The sequence below is a fragment of the Anthonomus grandis genome, chromosome 9 (genome assembly GCF_022605725.1).
Source record: "Anthonomus grandis grandis chromosome 9, icAntGran1.3, whole genome shotgun sequence".
Classification (NCBI taxonomy): Eukaryota; Metazoa; Arthropoda; class Insecta; order Coleoptera; family Curculionidae; genus Anthonomus; species Anthonomus grandis.
In genome coordinates, this window is record NC_065554.1 from 346855 (window position 1) to 364608 (window position 17754).

The 17754-nt window shown below is 34.0% G+C and overlaps 1 protein-coding gene across 1 annotated transcript in view; it reads left to right on the forward strand.

The window, feature by feature from the left end:
• The window catches only part of LOC126740115 (condensin complex subunit 1-like), a 98855-nt gene extending 81746 nt beyond the window's left edge, over nt 1-17109 (forward strand). The window contains exon 22 of the mRNA XM_050446021.1: nt 16762-17109. Within this exon, the coding sequence (XP_050301978.1) occupies nt 16762-16911 (150 nt within the window). The 3' untranslated portion in view covers nt 16912-17109. The remainder of the gene's footprint in view (nt 1-16761) is intronic.
• Nucleotides 17110-17754: the final 645 nt, after the last annotated feature.

Below are 17754 nucleotides of genomic sequence, written 5' to 3' on the forward strand. Positions count from 1 at the left end.
TTGTACAAGGTTTCCAACTAAGAATGTGACAGAAATGGTAAATTTCCTCAAAAAAATTAAATGCATTGGTATGATTTTTTTTCATGACAAAGTAGGTAAATGATGCCCAAACAGGTCCGCGAAAACCGCATCTTGATATCTTTTTTCCTAACCTAAAATTTAGGTTAAAGAAAATTTTATTTTTTTATTTTCAGAGATACAACAAAAACAGTCGAACAAAAAAGTTTCAGATTGTCCTATACTTTTAAAGATCAAGTATTTTTGTGTTAAGTTGCTGTATCGAAATTCGCAAAAACTTTACTTTTTTAGATTGCAGATCGCAGTTACGCCTCCCCTAGCGATCATTTTAGAGACTTAAAAATATTTTCTAGGTTTTTCTCTTGACTGCTTTAGTAATAATATTTTTTTCCACAAGCGTCTGCGATGAGTACGCTCCGAGATACAGTACTTTGGATTTTTAGTTGGCCACACTGTACATGAATAAACGCCTTGGAGTAGTTTCCATAGTTTTAAGCCAGGCGTTATGGTACTTAATATCATCATCTGTCATTAGAAATTCGGTTTTAATCGACTCTCCTTCCAGTTTTCCCTTAATTGCTTGAAGAAAATATTCTTGCATAACCTGATTTAGTCTGTTTGAAATCAGAAATGCTATAGGAAACCCTGATTTTGTCTCATCCTTCACCAAGATGTCCTATATTTATTATTTTTCTTCATTAATTTTAGAATGGCTTTAATGCATGGATGCACAGACTACATGCGGCCCGTCGGTCGAATACTGGTGGCCAGCCGACAGCAAAAATAATAACCTCGTACATTCGAAAAAGATTGAATTCTATCCCAGATAAAACAAAAAAAAAATTGTTTCAAAAGTAATTTGAATCTAGCGCCCAAAAATGCTAAGTCATCGTTTAAGTAGTAACATCGCTTGCCGCCTTGATATAAAGTTCAAAATAGTAGAGAAATCAAGAATTTTCTAGCGCGATGTGAGCAAGCGAGATAGCAATAGTCCCGAATTCCCGATTGCTCGCGTAGGTAGATAGATACATGAAGCTTCCAGAGTCGTATGCGCGGTATAAAAGCCACGCTAATCACAGCTACCGACATGACAGTTCGATTTTTAGCAGTTGGACAGTGGCACAAGCAACTTATAGTCTGCAATTAGACTATAGACTATTAGTCTTCTTCTAGTTTAAAAATACATAAACTTGATCTTTTATTGCCTTATATTTATATAAACACTTAGTTGAGAGCAAAACCGACCAACAAAACGGAGCCCAGCTTGGTTTGGCCCCTTAATAACAAAGACTGTCCTTGGAAACAATTGACAGGATGGATACTTCAGATCACGGACTTTTCCACCAAAAGCGAAGACACAAACGTTAAAAAAAAAGTTGGAAAAAGATCTATCCCGCATCCTCATCCAAATTGAAAAAAATTAAGTACTGATCTTTCCCGAACACACAGTAAATCCTCCCTAAATCCTGATCCGATCTCGGTAAAAGGTAGTTTGGGGGCTGGGGTAGCACCGTATTCATAGAAAATAACAAAAAAGAAATACTAAATTTAACAATGATAAATAATCAATTAAACGAAAAACTCAAAAAATTCGAGAACCCGCTTCACTTGCTGGCAATCGAAAACACAAGATGCAAATACGAGATCTCTAACCTGGAGGAAACGTTGAATAAAAATGAAAACCTGGTTATTAACAATCAAAATCTAACTTTGCATCTTGAGGGCTCTGGAGGAGCAAGCTAAAAACAAAAATAAAGAACAACCCAGAAAGAGTCTCTACAGGGTGTAGCGGGGGTACTTACGTACTTGCCGTATGTCCACCCTCTAACCTTTGACGTCGCAGGGTATCCGTCAACCCCCCTCACTATTTCTTTGTACAGTTATAGGAGAAAAGTCGACAAAATGCCTCGGGCGTCACTCTAAGTAATTAAAGGAGCTGAGAGTCCCCTCTAGCCTCTCGGGTAAGCCTTTCGACAGTGGAGAAACCAGGTAGAGATTGAATGTAGACTGTCCGGTTATAATGAGATCTTATTGCTCTTAATCTTTATTCTTACAAATACTAATAAGTAACAGGTTTGGTTGCTTAAAACTAAATGAATAAAAGTGTCCTTAAAATCTAACAATCCCCATTACCAATTTCTATGATTAAGCACAGGCAGTTATTTGGGAAAATTTACCGGAAAATTCGGCACTCTATTAATGACGCAAAATAGTGATGATTTAAGGGACGGGGTTATGATGTTTTGTACAAGCGGTTACGGATGACACTCGTTAAGCAAAGCCGGAAACTTAACACCAATCAAGGGAAGCGATCTCAATCAATCGGTCAACATTTACCGCTGCTCTGTTGCTATACGGATGGTAATTATGATATCACGGACTCAGTTATTATTTGTCTCTCGCCACTTTGAGAAGCCAAGTAATAATTAATAAACGCGGCTACTGCCTGCCCTACAAAACACGAAGAAAAATAGTGTCCAAACCACAGTTTTAAAAATTCATCAATAAAACGGAACGGGGCGGAACGATCTCAATAGCAACGGATTCGATAAAGATCTTAATACGCGAGCTTGGAAGCGGCCGGTCAACTGTCAACAGGTGGCTCTTACCTAACCCAATTCACACTGTTAACGTCAAAAAAAGTTTTAATGTAAATATTGAAAATTTAACGGTATTGAAATATGGAAAAATTACTGGTACTTCGCTCGAAAGGTATGGTACGACCTTACTGCGACGAATGTGTCACCTCGGTGGACCTGGAACCTTTTTATACCCATCGCAGGAATTTGGATGCCGACGACTCACGAAGATCCTCAGAACCAATCGTGGGATAAAAATGCAATTGGGAAAACTTAATGAAAATAGAGTTTTTCCTCATGAAAACGGTACAGATTTATAGGCCATGACCCCATATGATAAAAAAACTTAGTTTCAACTCTCAAAACCGGGTATTATTAGGTGAAAACAGCGGGACAAAAGCTGGCCACATGTGTACAAGAAAACCGGCTTTTCAGGAAAACCGCGGGAAACTGAATCATGATTTATATTATATTTTGCTACACCGGGCATGCTCCTTCATTTAACAGGGCTTCCCAAGGTTTAGTACTGCCTGGGCACAGGCTATAACAACCAGTAGGTTATCTCTCCCCGTTTCCATTCATAAATCGACGACGGTCTCAAAAACCTTGAAGCCCGCACCGACAGCAAATAGACGGTAATTTTACGTCAAACGATGGGCGGCGTGCATCGTGCAATAATAAAATTTAGATTAATTTTTTAGATTATGGTTTTACGGCAACTGGCAAATTTTGTTTACCAATATTATTACTTATTATAAATTGTTTATAAATAAGAATAAAATTAATATAAACATTATTATGGAAAGCCATGTTAATAGGAAAATGGAAAATTAGCATGCAAAATAAATTTCTTAATAATAGCACAGGATAAAAAGCTAGCTATTTATTGTGTAATAGTGGATAAACTTTCAAAAAAAAATAGTTGTCAAAAAAAGTCTGCCAAATTTGTGAAACTTGTCATTACAATTGTAGGTTTTATTTTTACATTCTCGTACGGCACAAACAGTTCTCCCTTTAAATTTGTTACGTCTTTCCATTTTCAATAAGAATACAAAAACAAAATTATAAAACTTGCACAATTAAATATAAATGCTTCTCGCAACAAATAACATACAAAAAATAAAAGACGGCAAACGTATCTCTCCGCTGCTAACGACGTCACGATCATAGGCAAGAGCCGACGGGTGAAATATTTCGGATGAAGCGCGTTGGAGGTCAACGAAATTTCGGCGCGTGGAGCATCGAGATAACCTACTGGTTGTTATAGTATACTGTGGCCTGGGCTTAACCTTATTACTATAAAATAAAGTCAAAATCTTGTAAATTCGTTACAAGGGTGAGGAAGAGCTGGTGTCGGACCTAGAGTCTCAAAATAAAAACCCTTTTCCTGAGCTTGCCCCTCCAGAATCCTCAGATATGGGGGAGGAATGTAGAGTGGATGAGAGCAGTGGGAAAAATCATGAAAATAATAATAATAATAATAAAGATAGAGCCATCAACAATGCATCAAATGTAAAAAAATACTTTATTTATGCCATTAAACAATCTCTCCCTGGCGGGAAAAGAGAAGAGCGCGAATCCCAGCATTTCTAAAGTCCCCAAAGATGTCATCAGGGACACATCAAGCTGGGCACAAAAGTACGAAATGATAATGGAAAATAAAATTAACATCACTAATACAGGGACAAGGAAGTGGAATTCCACTCATTTTTCCTCGAGGAGGATCGCAAACTAAAGGTTATTCTTAGAGGGTTCGACCAAAACTTTTAAGTAAAAGATATAGAAGAGGAACTAAACCTGATGGGATTTAACCCCCAGGAAATGGGGTGGTTCAATACCGGTCCCGGAAAAAAGAGATTCTTGGTTCCCAAAGACCAATAAGACATTTACAAAGTAGATACACTATTAGAAAACATAAGGCAAATCGGACAGTGCTACAGATGCCAAGAGATGCCATTCTTCTATGAAACAAGTTGGATTGCCTACCCAAAATAACAACTTATTGTATTTATTGAGCTTGCCAGATGGAGCGCTGGAAAAAAAATCGATAATTTAATGATTAAATTAAACGCCAATCCGGCGATAAACTTACTCCTAGGGGCTAACTCGTGAATCTGGAAGACCTTTCTAGTAAGTAGTTGCCTTAACATCATCAGCTGAAATGCGCAATCATTGTTTCCAAAAAAACCTGAATTCATTGACTTTATCAACCTAAACAACATCGACATGGCCCTGGTCCAAGAAACATTCTTTGACCCTACACAAAGCTTAAAATAGACCCGGCTATAGAAAACACAACTATGAAAGTATATATAAATAATAAAGAATTATTAATTATCTCAGTATATAAACCGCCAAATAAAACGTTAAAATATACAGAATTAGACGAGCTTTTTAAAGAAGACATTCCAACAATAGGCGCAGGAGATTGTAGAGCTAAGCCAAAAGCAGAATCCGTGGGTGTACTATAGAAAATCCAGCTCAGAAAAAATTGGAAAACTACATAAATAAAAATACGAAACAGGTAGCAGCTCCACAAGAGCCAACGCACTATCATTATATAACACCTGATATACTAGATATACCAGTGATAAAAAACCTTAGCCATAACATTGCAGTTAATTCCTTAAGTTCCTCAAATCATTCCCCGATATTAATAACCATCGCCCAATCCTTAAAAAAAAACCCACTACCTGAGAAGGAAATAACAAACTGACAATCCTTCTCTGAAATTTTACAAAATAGTAAACCCATCCCAACCCCATTAAATATAAACGAAATAAACATTCGGCGGAAAAAGGTCGGCAACATAACAAATGAAATAAAATCAGCTTATGAAAAAACCACGACCAAAATTCCTATCCCAAACACCCACTTCCTGGTTTTCCCAATGCGAATCAAAAACTTCATTAAAACAAGAAATAGATTAAACAAACAGGCAAGGTTATTCAAAGATCCAGAAACAAAAAGAATTGCAAACCGTCTAACTAAAAGAATAAAAAAATAAAGTCTATGACTTTAGAAACGAACAATAGAACAACTTTTTAGAGGAATTAAATAATGATAACGAAAATCCCAGAAACTATTGGAGAGTCTCAAAGATACTGAGAGGAAAGATCAAAACACATTTCCCGCCCATCAAATAGAAGATGGAAGCCTAGTCTACTCGGACTTAGAAGAAGTCGGGGCGTTCAAAAAATCACTAGAAAACAATTCAACATTAATGTAGGACTTAAAAATCAGACACTAGAAGAAGAAATAAACAACACATATAGAACAATGGAAGAAATACCACCACAAACCATTAGAAGCCCTAAAAAAATTAAACAACATGAAGTAAGAGACCTCATAGCACTACAACTTAATAAAAAAGCAGCAGGTTATGATAACTTATAATAAATAAGAAAATGTTAAAAATGCTACTTTATAACATATTAATGGATTGATTGACAATATATAACCAATGTCTAAACCTGTGTCACTTCCCCGAAGCATGTAAAAGAGCAATAGTGGTATTGATACCAAAACAGGGGAAAAATTTAGCCAAACCTGAGAGCTACCGACCCACCAGCCTGTTACCAACAATAGGTAAAATCTTTGAAAAAGCGGTACTAAATAGGTTGAGAGAGAAAACAAAATTTAAAGATAATCCCCAAAGAACAACACGGCTTTGTGGGTCTCTCAACAGAAATGCACCTGGCGAGAACACAACAGAGTTTAGTCGATTCTTTTAATGCAAGATATTACCGCTATGATCACGCTCGACATCGAGAAAGCTTTCGATCGGGTGTGACATGGCGGTTTGATTCACAAAATGTCATAGTTCGGTATATCCGCCGGCATAGTGAAATTAACACAAAGCTTCTTAAAAGGGAGAACTTTCACTGCAAAGATTGAAAACAAAACCTTACCATACAGGGAAATAAAAGCGGGAGTGCCCCAAGGCTCCCCATTATCACCAACTCTCTTCAATATTTACCAGGTGGATATACCGAAAATGATCACTACTCACAACTTATTCGCCGATGACACCTGTGTTTTCGCCAGCTTCAAATACTTGGATTAGTTAAATGCATACGTACAAAGCCACATAGAAAAACAATTTCAGCTACCATATTAAAAGGCAGCTTAACCAATGCAATGGCCTGATCCAGTGATTATACTCCTTTCTGGGCCCAAAGAATAAAATGTCTATCGGGAACAAACTCCTATTATACAAACAAATCATAAGACCCAAACTTCTCTATGGCTAATGCATGCTAACCAACATAACAAAAGCAAATATCATTAAACTCGAGCGCTTTCGAAATAAGATACTAAGACTAATAACCAATTCACAGAGATACTCGAGAAATATAGGCATAAGAGAGGACTGCCGCATTGAGACCATAGAGGAGTTCATTAAAAAAAAAACATACTAAATTCAAAGAACGGGCCAGGGCCCTCGAGAATAACGATTTATAAAGATTTTTACTCAAATGGAGAGAATGGCCCTAGAAAGGCGTCTTTTCTTAAACAAACACTAAAAACCTCATTAAACAAAACAACGCAAAAAGAAAAACTTTGCTGTTCGCCATATACGACCTCGTTCATCAATCCCAAAATAAATAGCAAATGTAAAATGACGCTACAAATGCAAACGACATCCTTAATACAGCGTTCACTCCACCACCTGATCCCAGATCGTTATCTGAGCAATATCTCTCGCTTTGGGGGCGTGGCTCCCGCACCTACAAGCGACCAATGAAAGAACAACCGAACCTTATAAATATAACCCATTTTTCCACGTCCCGACGGTCAATTCCATGCTCCGAGCCTCATAAACCAAAGCACTCCGATGCGACCAAAAGAACAAAAGATAGGCGCCTAAATTCCAACAAGGCAAGAGACCGGCAAGAGTCATGCCGCTAGTCCGGAAGAACAGTACAAAGAACGAACCGACACTTCGGTTTTAATTTGAGTGAAGTGGCAACAGAAAGAAATAAGCGCGAAAATACTAAGCGAAGTGATAAATACTAAGAGAATAAGTGCAGTTTAATAGTGTTTTGGGGATGCAATAGTTCTAGTGTAGATTTTAACTCGACTAGCCGGTGTCATATATATATTTTGATCCACATTCAACGTAGATTTCCTATTGCAGTGTTAACCCGTCAAGTGCCGTGTATAATTGAATTGTGAAAGCGTAAGTAAATCTCTGTTATTAATAAGTGTTTCTCTACCTATTTAATCGATTTTAATCAAATTTAGCTTTAATGTTAAATATTAAAATAAAACAAAGAAATTACTATTTATTTTTCTGAATTTCTCTAACTGTAATAACTACATCATTATTTCAGATATAAAATCTGTATTAAAATATTAAAATTTCTGGAATACTATTTAATCAATTATTTTTGATAAATTAAAAAAGTATGGGTAATTTCAGTAGGTACTGTAATTGTTTTTAGGTGCTATATTAATCTCTCCAAAATTAGAACGCAACATGGAAAAACCAGGACCTAGTAAAAAACGTAAGGTTAATGATGAAAGTTTCAAGAAATTTGGACTGAGAAATAATAAAGCCGCTTGTTTAATTTGCAAGAATTATGTTGCGATTGCAAAGGAATATAATGTAAAAAAGCACAATTAAGAAAGCAAAAAATGTTGTCTTTAAAACGGGAGCTTATTGGTCAGCAAGCTATGTTTACAAAACCCATTCAAGATTCAGAAACAGCTACAGAAGTTAGCTATGAAATTTCTCGAATGATAGCAAAGCGAAGTCGCTCCTTCAATGATGGCGATTTTGTAAAAGAATGCTTAGAAATTTCCGCTAAGAAAATGTGTCCAGAAGCAGCAAAAAAGTTTGAGAAAATTCAACTGAATCGTATTACTACCCAAAAACGAAATATGTCTTTGTTAGGTAATATTTCGGAACAATTAATTGGAAAAACTAAGATTATTGAATTTTTTTCATTAGCACTCGACGAATCCACTGATGTTAGTTCAACAGCCCAACTTCTAATATTCATACGATAAGTCTTAGAAGAGTTATTAGGAATGTGTTCATTGAAAGGTCAAACCAAAGGAGTTGATATACTCAATGTACTTTTGGATGAGTGTTCAAAAACTGATTTGGACTTGATGATTGGTGTCAATTCCGAGCTAGTTACTTTGCTGAAAAAGCATCTGCAAGAAAAAAACATAAACGCTGAAGATCTCGTGCAATTTCACTGCATTATACACCAAAAAACCCTCTGTTCTAAAAAAATTGAATTTCGAAAATGTCATGAGAGTCGTAGTTTCGACTGTAAATTTCATAAAATCACGAGGACTCAATCACCGACAATTCAAACAATTCCTTGATGACTTCGAAAGCGAATACGGAGATTTACTATATTATACAGAAGTAAGCTGGCTAAGTAGTGGATTGACATTGGAACGATTTCTAAATTTAATAGAAAAAAATTGAATATTTCTGGCGGAAAAGCAAAGGGATGTTCCGGAACCTTAAAAGTCCTGATTGGTTGTGTGATTTGGCTTTTTTAGTTGACATTACAAATCATTTGAATGTCTTGAACACACGGCTGCAAGGCAAAAATCAACTGATATCTCAGCTCTACGCTCATGTGTCATCCTTTCATTGCAAACTAACACTTTTCAGATCACAATTGACTTCTGGAAATTACAATCATTTTCCGAATTATAAGAAAATGGCTAAAAAATTCAACAAAACTGCTATTAATTTCAGTTATGTAGAAAATCTGATATTTTGATTCAATCTTTTCAAAAAATGAAACCTCTGTTGGAAATATTCAGCAATCCTTTCACAATTTCAGTTGAAAAATGCGCCAGAGCCAAATGAAATGTGCCAGCTTATTTGGTTCTTCCTATACATGTGAACAAACTTTTTTAATACTAAATAATAATAAAACAAAAAATCGAAACCGCCTTGCAAATGAAAGTCTGGAAGCAGTTTTACGTGTTGCTACAAGTATGCAGTGCCACGCTTCAAATTAAGAAATTCTTGTTCAATTTTAATAAATTATTATCAATTATTTATTGTCTTTATTTACCTGTACTTCTGGCTGCCGGCCCGCCATCAGTTCATGATTTGCTCTACTAATTGTCTACAATTTTTTGTTTTTGAGTTTTGGAATTAAAAAAAATATATGTATATTTTTATTAAACAATTTTATTTTCGAAATGTTGTAATTTTTTTAGAAATCGCTGAAATATGGGTCTAATGAATTTAATTGGAGAATATCTGTAAAAAATTTAAGATGTCGACGATTTTTAGTATTTGAATTATAAACAGTTTTTGAATTTAAAAACAATTATGTTTACATTTTAAAAAACAATTTCTTTTTCAAAATTATATCTTTGAAAAGCAATTGTTCAAAATATTAATATCAATGTTTAAAAATTCTATAGCTGACGATTTTAAACAATTTACCGGCCCTTGTGTGTTGTTATCTTTAAAAACACGATATTAGAGATTGTTTTTGTAGCTGTATTCCATAAAAATAAACTTTCTTTTATTATATAAAAATGGCTTTAAAACCAACATGCATGATACTGGTGTTGCTCAAATCGTCAAAGAACGGTCGAACCTTCAAGTAGCACACGTCACATTGCTAAGAACACGAATAACGCTTGCGTCTGGCAGAAAGTTGAAAGTTTGACGGCAGTTTCATCAGAATCATCTTAGAGTTCAATTTTAACAATGACTTCTTCATCAAATCGTTGCACAACCAAATTTTTTACACTAGGTTTTATGGACCCATGAAGCCTCTTTCACAAGAGACGGTATTTTTAATAGTAGGAATAGCCATGTTTGGGGCGAAGAAAATCCCCATACAATTTTTCGTGGCAGTGGATCGGGTCACGGCAGCCGGGAACATTCGAACAAAATGTAAGGATCCCGGTTGCTTTATGCCCGGTTTTCAATATTAGGTCCCGGCAGTCTCTACCTATGTATCAGTCAAAATAACTTTTTTTGTTCTCGGTAGTCGGTATATGTATCAGCAATACGTTATAGTACGTTATACCGTCAGCCGTGATTATATTTCTGATAAATGAATGAAGGAAAAAGTTGTTTTAGTGCCTGTAATATGCATTAACGTGTGCAATAAATGTTGATTAGTTGGGTTAGTTTAATTATTTAGTTTTTTGCATTAATTATTTCGACTATATTTATGTACGCATTTGTGTTAAAACATCAACGTCTATTGATGCCCCGCTTATTGATGCTGTAAAATTTAAAAAAAATGATTAATGCCCTTAAATAAATTCAGAAAAATGTTTTGAGGCATTGCGTTATGCAAAATTCACTAAGACAGGGTGCGTACAAACATAATGTATTTATTGATAAACATTTATTTGAGGAATTAAATTCACAACCACAACTTGCCTAAAACTACACGCTAGTTACATAGGTACTAAGTTTATTAGCAGAATTTACATACATAAAATTTTCGTTTTGGGACTTTTTTAAGTGAAACACATTTTAAATGATATCGGTTCACACAAACATCACATCTTACACTTATTTCAAAAATATCTTGAAAACATGCAGAACAATGTCTTGCAACTTATTCCATGCTTCAACTGTAAGATATTTTCGAATATAAAACAAATTAACAACAGTTTCTTCAATTATTTTTCGGTTAATTAAATCAATGTGTTTAATATCATTGTCGTACACTATGAAATCAGGCGATGATATATTAGCAATTTTCGTTTTATCTTTCAAAATCCATGATAGTAATATTTTTTCTTTTTCTCGGTAATTAAGCTTTTTAAATATTATTTTACCCATAATTTTTCTTTTTTTAGGTAAACCGATAATCGTGTTTTCTAAGCCTTTTGGCCTTCCGCGTTTTTTAATTGGGAGAGGCATCTTCATTTCTGATAATTTGACCACCTCTTTTGGTAGTGCGGCCAAATCACTTAATTCTTTTGTTCCAACCTGGCCCACCGTAGAAATTTGTGATTCATCTTCGTCCAAAGGTCCAGTTTTTAATGAATTTAACGGTGGATTGTTGTTAAACATGTCATAAGTTAGTTTTATTTCTTGCTTTAAAAAATGTAAATCGAAAGTCTCCAAAGATTGGGAATTTTCTGCAATTTCACTTATGCCTGTAATCGCTGTTGTATCAGAAGAATCATTATTTAGTAGAATCTCATTATTATTTTTACTAAATGTTATTTCTTCGTTATTTTCATTTAATAGATTGATATCTGAAATTTCGTCTTGTATCTCGAGTATTTCTTCTGAACTATCAGTAAATAAATCCCTTTGTTGTTTTGTTGCACTTGAATCTTTTTCCAGTTGTATCATTGCTATACGTGTCAATCTATGGACTGACATGTAGTATTTTTTATGCCACCTCTCTAGACACAAAGATTCGTCATATAAAAATTCACCTGCAATAATTCGGGTAGCAAACATATGTTGGCAAGGCAAATGCATTAAGCTTCTAAATAAACATTCACAGCCATTAATAAGACACAGTTTCCGATTTTTCCAACTGACTTTCTAAAATTCCATATGCAAAGTGGGTTAATAATTTTGCATATTGTAAATAAGCCTCATTTTTCGGATTGTATATTACTGGAATTTTGTGCAATAATTTGGCTGCTTTATGGTCTCGCTCGTTTCTTTGAATAGTTAGTTCTATGAATATATTCGTAATAAATTCTTTCAACGTAGAATATTTTTTTATTAAGGTTTTAATTTTATTATTTAAGGATTCCACTCTGTTGTTTGTAGAATTTAAAAAAATACCACTCTGATAAGTAAATGCTATTACCCAGTGGTCTTTAATAGGGTGCCAGTTACTATCATAATAATCCATTATAAAAACAGGTAAGTCAGTTTTCATCTGTTCCTAAACGGAATTATAGTTCTCAATGCTTTTAGAATAACTGATTTTTTGTATTAATTCTCTTGCTAATACTTCTTCGGAGGGAGTAATTCCTAATTTTTTGGAAGTAATCTCTCAATAAATGTTTGATGGGTATGAAAAAAGCATAGAAGCAACCTGGATAATGGAAAATGCTTTTTAATAACTTCCCTTTCATTTTCATCATTACAATTCTTGTTTTGACGGAGGCAGGATTCCGTTCCTTAAAAGTCTTTACCAGCCAATCAACAGACTCTCTATCTTCGGAAGTTATTAAACCTACTCCAATTATTTCAGTACTACCACAAGAATCTCCGAAGTAGTATTTCCGAAAAATATTCGAAACTTTTCCTTATAAAGCTATCTTGAAAAAATATGCCCCGAAAATTTTTGTCGCTATCTGTCAATAAATCCACTTCGCATCCATATCTGTGTTAAAGAAGTTCTATACACTCTGCTAAATTTCCATCTTTACTCTCCACATCTTTACTGAGCCTCATTAGATTTGAAACGTCTCGCAAAAGGACAACTTGTCCCGAAGACTTCAGTAGAGTAGACAGTACCAATTTTTTATTAGCTCTTAGGGACAAAAGCTTTTTTGCCTCAGTTTTTAAATCATTCGTTAACTTTCTCCTTTGAGGTAAATGTCGAAAACTGTTTCTGAAAGCACAAAAAAAGTCAGTGAGGGGTGAGGCGTATACAGAAAACGAGATAGAAAACAGAATTGTTTTAACAAAATTATTGACCTACTTAGGTTAAGACTTTGCTATCGCATTTTTTGTACTTACGGATAATTCTCAACATATTTTAATAAAGGTACCATAGGTATACAATTAATTATTTTTAATCGCGTGCGTTTAAGTTTTATCGATTTTATTGATCCGAACGTTTTTCACTAAGGTTTTAAGATGTTTTTGTGTTAATTTTCTTGCAGAATTCTGCAGAATGGAACTAAATAAATGCTTAATTCTTAATGTAAACTAAATCGTGCTGCTGTTTTTTACTTTGTCATATTAATTAGGTTATTAGATGAACAACAAACATTCATCCATCACGTTGTCACTGGCGAACCATGACAGATTTTCTTCAGAAATAATTTTTGATAGTAAATGAATGAATGTTTTTACCCGCTGGTCGCCATGCAGAACAGCAGAACTACTCGGTGAAACAATTATACATACTATACAGATTTTTCCCAAACAGACAAAAAATAACAACGAGGAGGGCTATCTAAATAAAATCGTTAAAACAAAGTGTCCACATCATCTATCACATTTACTCACTCTGTGTTCAGCGGATGATTATGCTCATCGATTAGACTATTTACTTCTAATGATTGTCCTTCGTCAGTTAATTTTAAATATATTTGTGCTTTACAATTTTGTCTAAAAGAGCTAAAACACAAATAAAATACGTGTCGTAATTAGGAGTCCCTCAAAAAAATTATTGTATGCTTTTACCTCGTCTTTCTATTACTTTTTTTTCCTTAGTTCTTAAATATTATCCTCCATGAATACAACAATATTTGATATAATAATACTTTAGGGTAGGATTGGCTTTGTTTATTAGATGCGAGACTCTTTTCTTGGCAGAAGAAAAAGACTTATTATCTCTTATCCAGTATTCTGTAAATGTCTCGGTCATGTATTTTTCCAACTGCACTTTGAATTCCTCAAAAGATTTAAATTTGTCTCCAACTTTCATTTTAAACTCAATTGAAAATCACGGTAGGTACTTTGAGCAAATATTAAAAACAGAATTAAACACCGGTAACTTACTGAGCACATATACCTATTTACAAACTTAAAAAAGTCATACATAACCTAAACTTGTTGAATTCGTACTGCCGATGCCGATAACGATTTGCTGATGCTACGAGTGCCGGGTATGGCATTTTCAAACCTAATATTCCCGGCAGCCGTGATGTATTGATATAAAAATAAAAATCACGGCAGCCGGGAACTTAAATTTTGTTAGAACGTTACCGGCTGCCGTGACCCGTCAACGTATAGCCTGGCATTGTCGATGATTATTTAATTGGGCTATACCTTCTACTAGAACGGTTAACAGGACCTATACCGGCGTTTCTGGCTGGAAGTTCTTCCAGAATTTCTTGAAATTGTTCCAATAAACGCTCGACAGCACTTTGGCTCAGAGATTTAAGTTAAGCATCGTTGAATTGCCAGAGGTGGAGAAGTTTATTGGCCTCCTAAGTCTCCCGATTTAGCGTCGTTAGTTTTTTTTCCTGTGGGGATATGTAAAGTCTTTGGTCTACGAAACTCCAGTAGAAATAGAACAGGACTTAATTGGACGAATTATAGCAGCATTTGAATCGATTTCAAAACTAGTTTCAAATTTTTAGTCAAGTCCGCTGAAATCATGTGTGACGTTTAAGTCGGTGTATTTAGGTTGGAGGTCTTTCCTCATATATACCCCCTCTCTACAATGGTTAGATGAAAAGTAAAAAAAAATAATGCAAAACTTTTGGACTTTTCCGTAAAACAAAACAAAAACCGCAAATGCCGCGAGAGCGGAATAACAGCAAACCGAATAATATGTTACCTATTTTGCGATTTTCAAATGAGGAATATAAACTTTGGATCAAACGGACTGGGTCGGACGCACATGGGCCAATTGATTAGCCAGTGAACAGTCCAGACCTGACAACTTTTGATTCATTTCTTTGGGGCTACTTGCAAAATAGAGTTTACAAGCAGGAAAAATTATCAACGATAAATGTTAAAATTTTAAATCAAAATCATAGATCATTTATAATTAATACAATTTAGCAGTTAGAGCAGTTATAATTATTTGGATTCAGTCCAAAGTTAAACGATTATTAAAATTATGTATTTTTGTCAAACAAAGATACAAAATATAACTTAGTAAATATTTAAACTTAAGGTTTAATTTTTTCTACTTAATTCAATCATCTCACAAGGCGGAAAAATGATAATGTCTTTTTAATAATTTGTTTTCTCATAAATGTCAAACAGTAACAATGGCCTACTAAGATCTTCATTAGGTAATTTTTTTTTAAGTTTGGAGCCTGATATTTCCAAAATAGTCAAATTAAAAGTAGCTAATCTATATATATTTTAATCAGAGAATTTCACTCTTGTTACTATGACTATGAGGTCATATAAATGGTGTTCCATAAGAAAAAACTATCTGTAAAAATTTGACATTTCTAAAAGAAAAAAAAAATGGACATCGATTCAAAAGTGTAAAGTCAAACCCCAAAGGTTTGTATAATTTTATTTTTTACTTTTCACCTAACTCCAGTAGAGGGAGGGAATATATGGGGAAAGACCCTGTACAAAAGGCAAAAATTAAATGCATTAAATCCTATTTAGGCATATCATCGTCTTTCTAAATTTTAAGGCGTCTTAGGGCCGTAATGACACTTCTCCGGATATGGGTCTCTATACTCAAATGTTTTCTATTCTTTCTCTACTTCTGAAACACCCTGTATATTTAATTACACAATTTTATTTTTAAAATTCTTTTATTTTTATAATTTTGCTAATGGACCTATTATGTATTGAAGTCTTATTTGATTGAAAATCTCTACCAGAAATTCCATCCTCCCGACAGCTTTGATTTTTACTATTTGTTTTAAGAGACTTTTTAATCGTCTCCAAGTCTGTGAGAATCGAATAAAAATTTCCACCTGTATTTTCATGTTCATCAGAAAGGTAAAATATGTGAATTTAATAAAATAATTATTATTTCAGCAGATTTCTTAAAATGTAGTGAGTAAATTTACTAGAAAAATATTATTCATTAGTATTGATCAGGCCATTATCAGCAGCCAGGTTCCTTTCAATAATTTATTTATTCAGATATTTTTACAAACACAATCATAATTGTAATTAAACGTAAGAAAACATATGATACATTGGTTCAACATATATCTAAATGGCGAGAAGCGTTTTTAGATTGTATTCGTAAGTTAATCTTAGGAACTAAAAATTGTATATTGTTTATTCATTGTTCCAAAATCCTCGAGCATGAATCCCTACGATATATTTTCTATTAGATTTATGTTGCCATATTTATAATGCCAAAATAATTCATAAATCTGTTGACGAGGTCAGTTTGATGCATTAAATTTGCATTTAATTATCTTGCTTCCTTATTATTAGGTTCATTCGTTGCCTGTTGCATTATGCCCCTTTAAGTTTGTTTACGTCGTTTTGTTAATTTTTCTCTAAAATTTTAATTTTTCATAAATAATCATTAAAAATTATTTAATTCCCATGTTGTTTTGTTTGTAGGAGCAAGTATCTACATTTGAGGAATTAGTAAAGTCCGTTTTTGAAATGGGCCAAGCTGGACCTAGTGGTATGAAACCGCCCAAAGCAGCACCAACACCAGCAAAACGGGGAGGTGCAAAGGGCAAAGGTAAAGGCAAAGGGAGGAAATAATAAAAATACACCGATTCGGATTAACTTTAAAATAGTTTTATATTCTAATATATTTTCAATATTTAAAAGTTTTTTTTTGTTAAGGTTGATGTGAAAATTCAGATGATAATTTATTGTTATAGTTTATGGCAGTTGAGAAACATTTTTTTTTCTTACTGTCTTACATTTCGGAAAAAATTAATAAAAATTTATACTTAATATTTAATTTTTTTTATGAATCATTAAACCAAAGTGATTTTATCAGGCATTTGTCTAAACACTGCTAGAAATGTATTTCCATTTTTTCTTGCCATTTTTTGACCTCTTCAGTGCTGCTATACAATTTTTCAACTAAGCTTCCTAAAAGACAAAATCTAAAGTATAGATAATTGTTTTTTTTTTCACTCTAATGATATTACTGACGCTTACTAATTTTTTTTAATCCCCTCCCGATCTTCTGTGTTATTCAAAAAATTTGTAGTTGGTGATCCAACCATTATCTCGGGCGCCACCCTCAAGTTTAATGTGGATGAGGGACCACGGCTTATCGGGTAGGCTTTAAGTAGCGGAGAAAGTAACTCGATAGACATATAATTAGACAAGAAAAAATATAGAGAGTACCTATTTCTTGCGATGCGCGATAAGCACTCGCTAACCTTTTCTCTGTCATTCGGCATCGCTTGGGTTTAGACATTTGCGAAGGAAGAGAGGCGAAAATTATATCACTACGAGTTGTATTGATATGGAAAAGGAAAGCACATTTATTATAGAGAATAATGACAAAGATGGAATTTTAAATTTTCAAAGAGATCATAACAGACATGTGTCAGAATCATCAAAAATAGTTCGAGATTTTTACAAAGA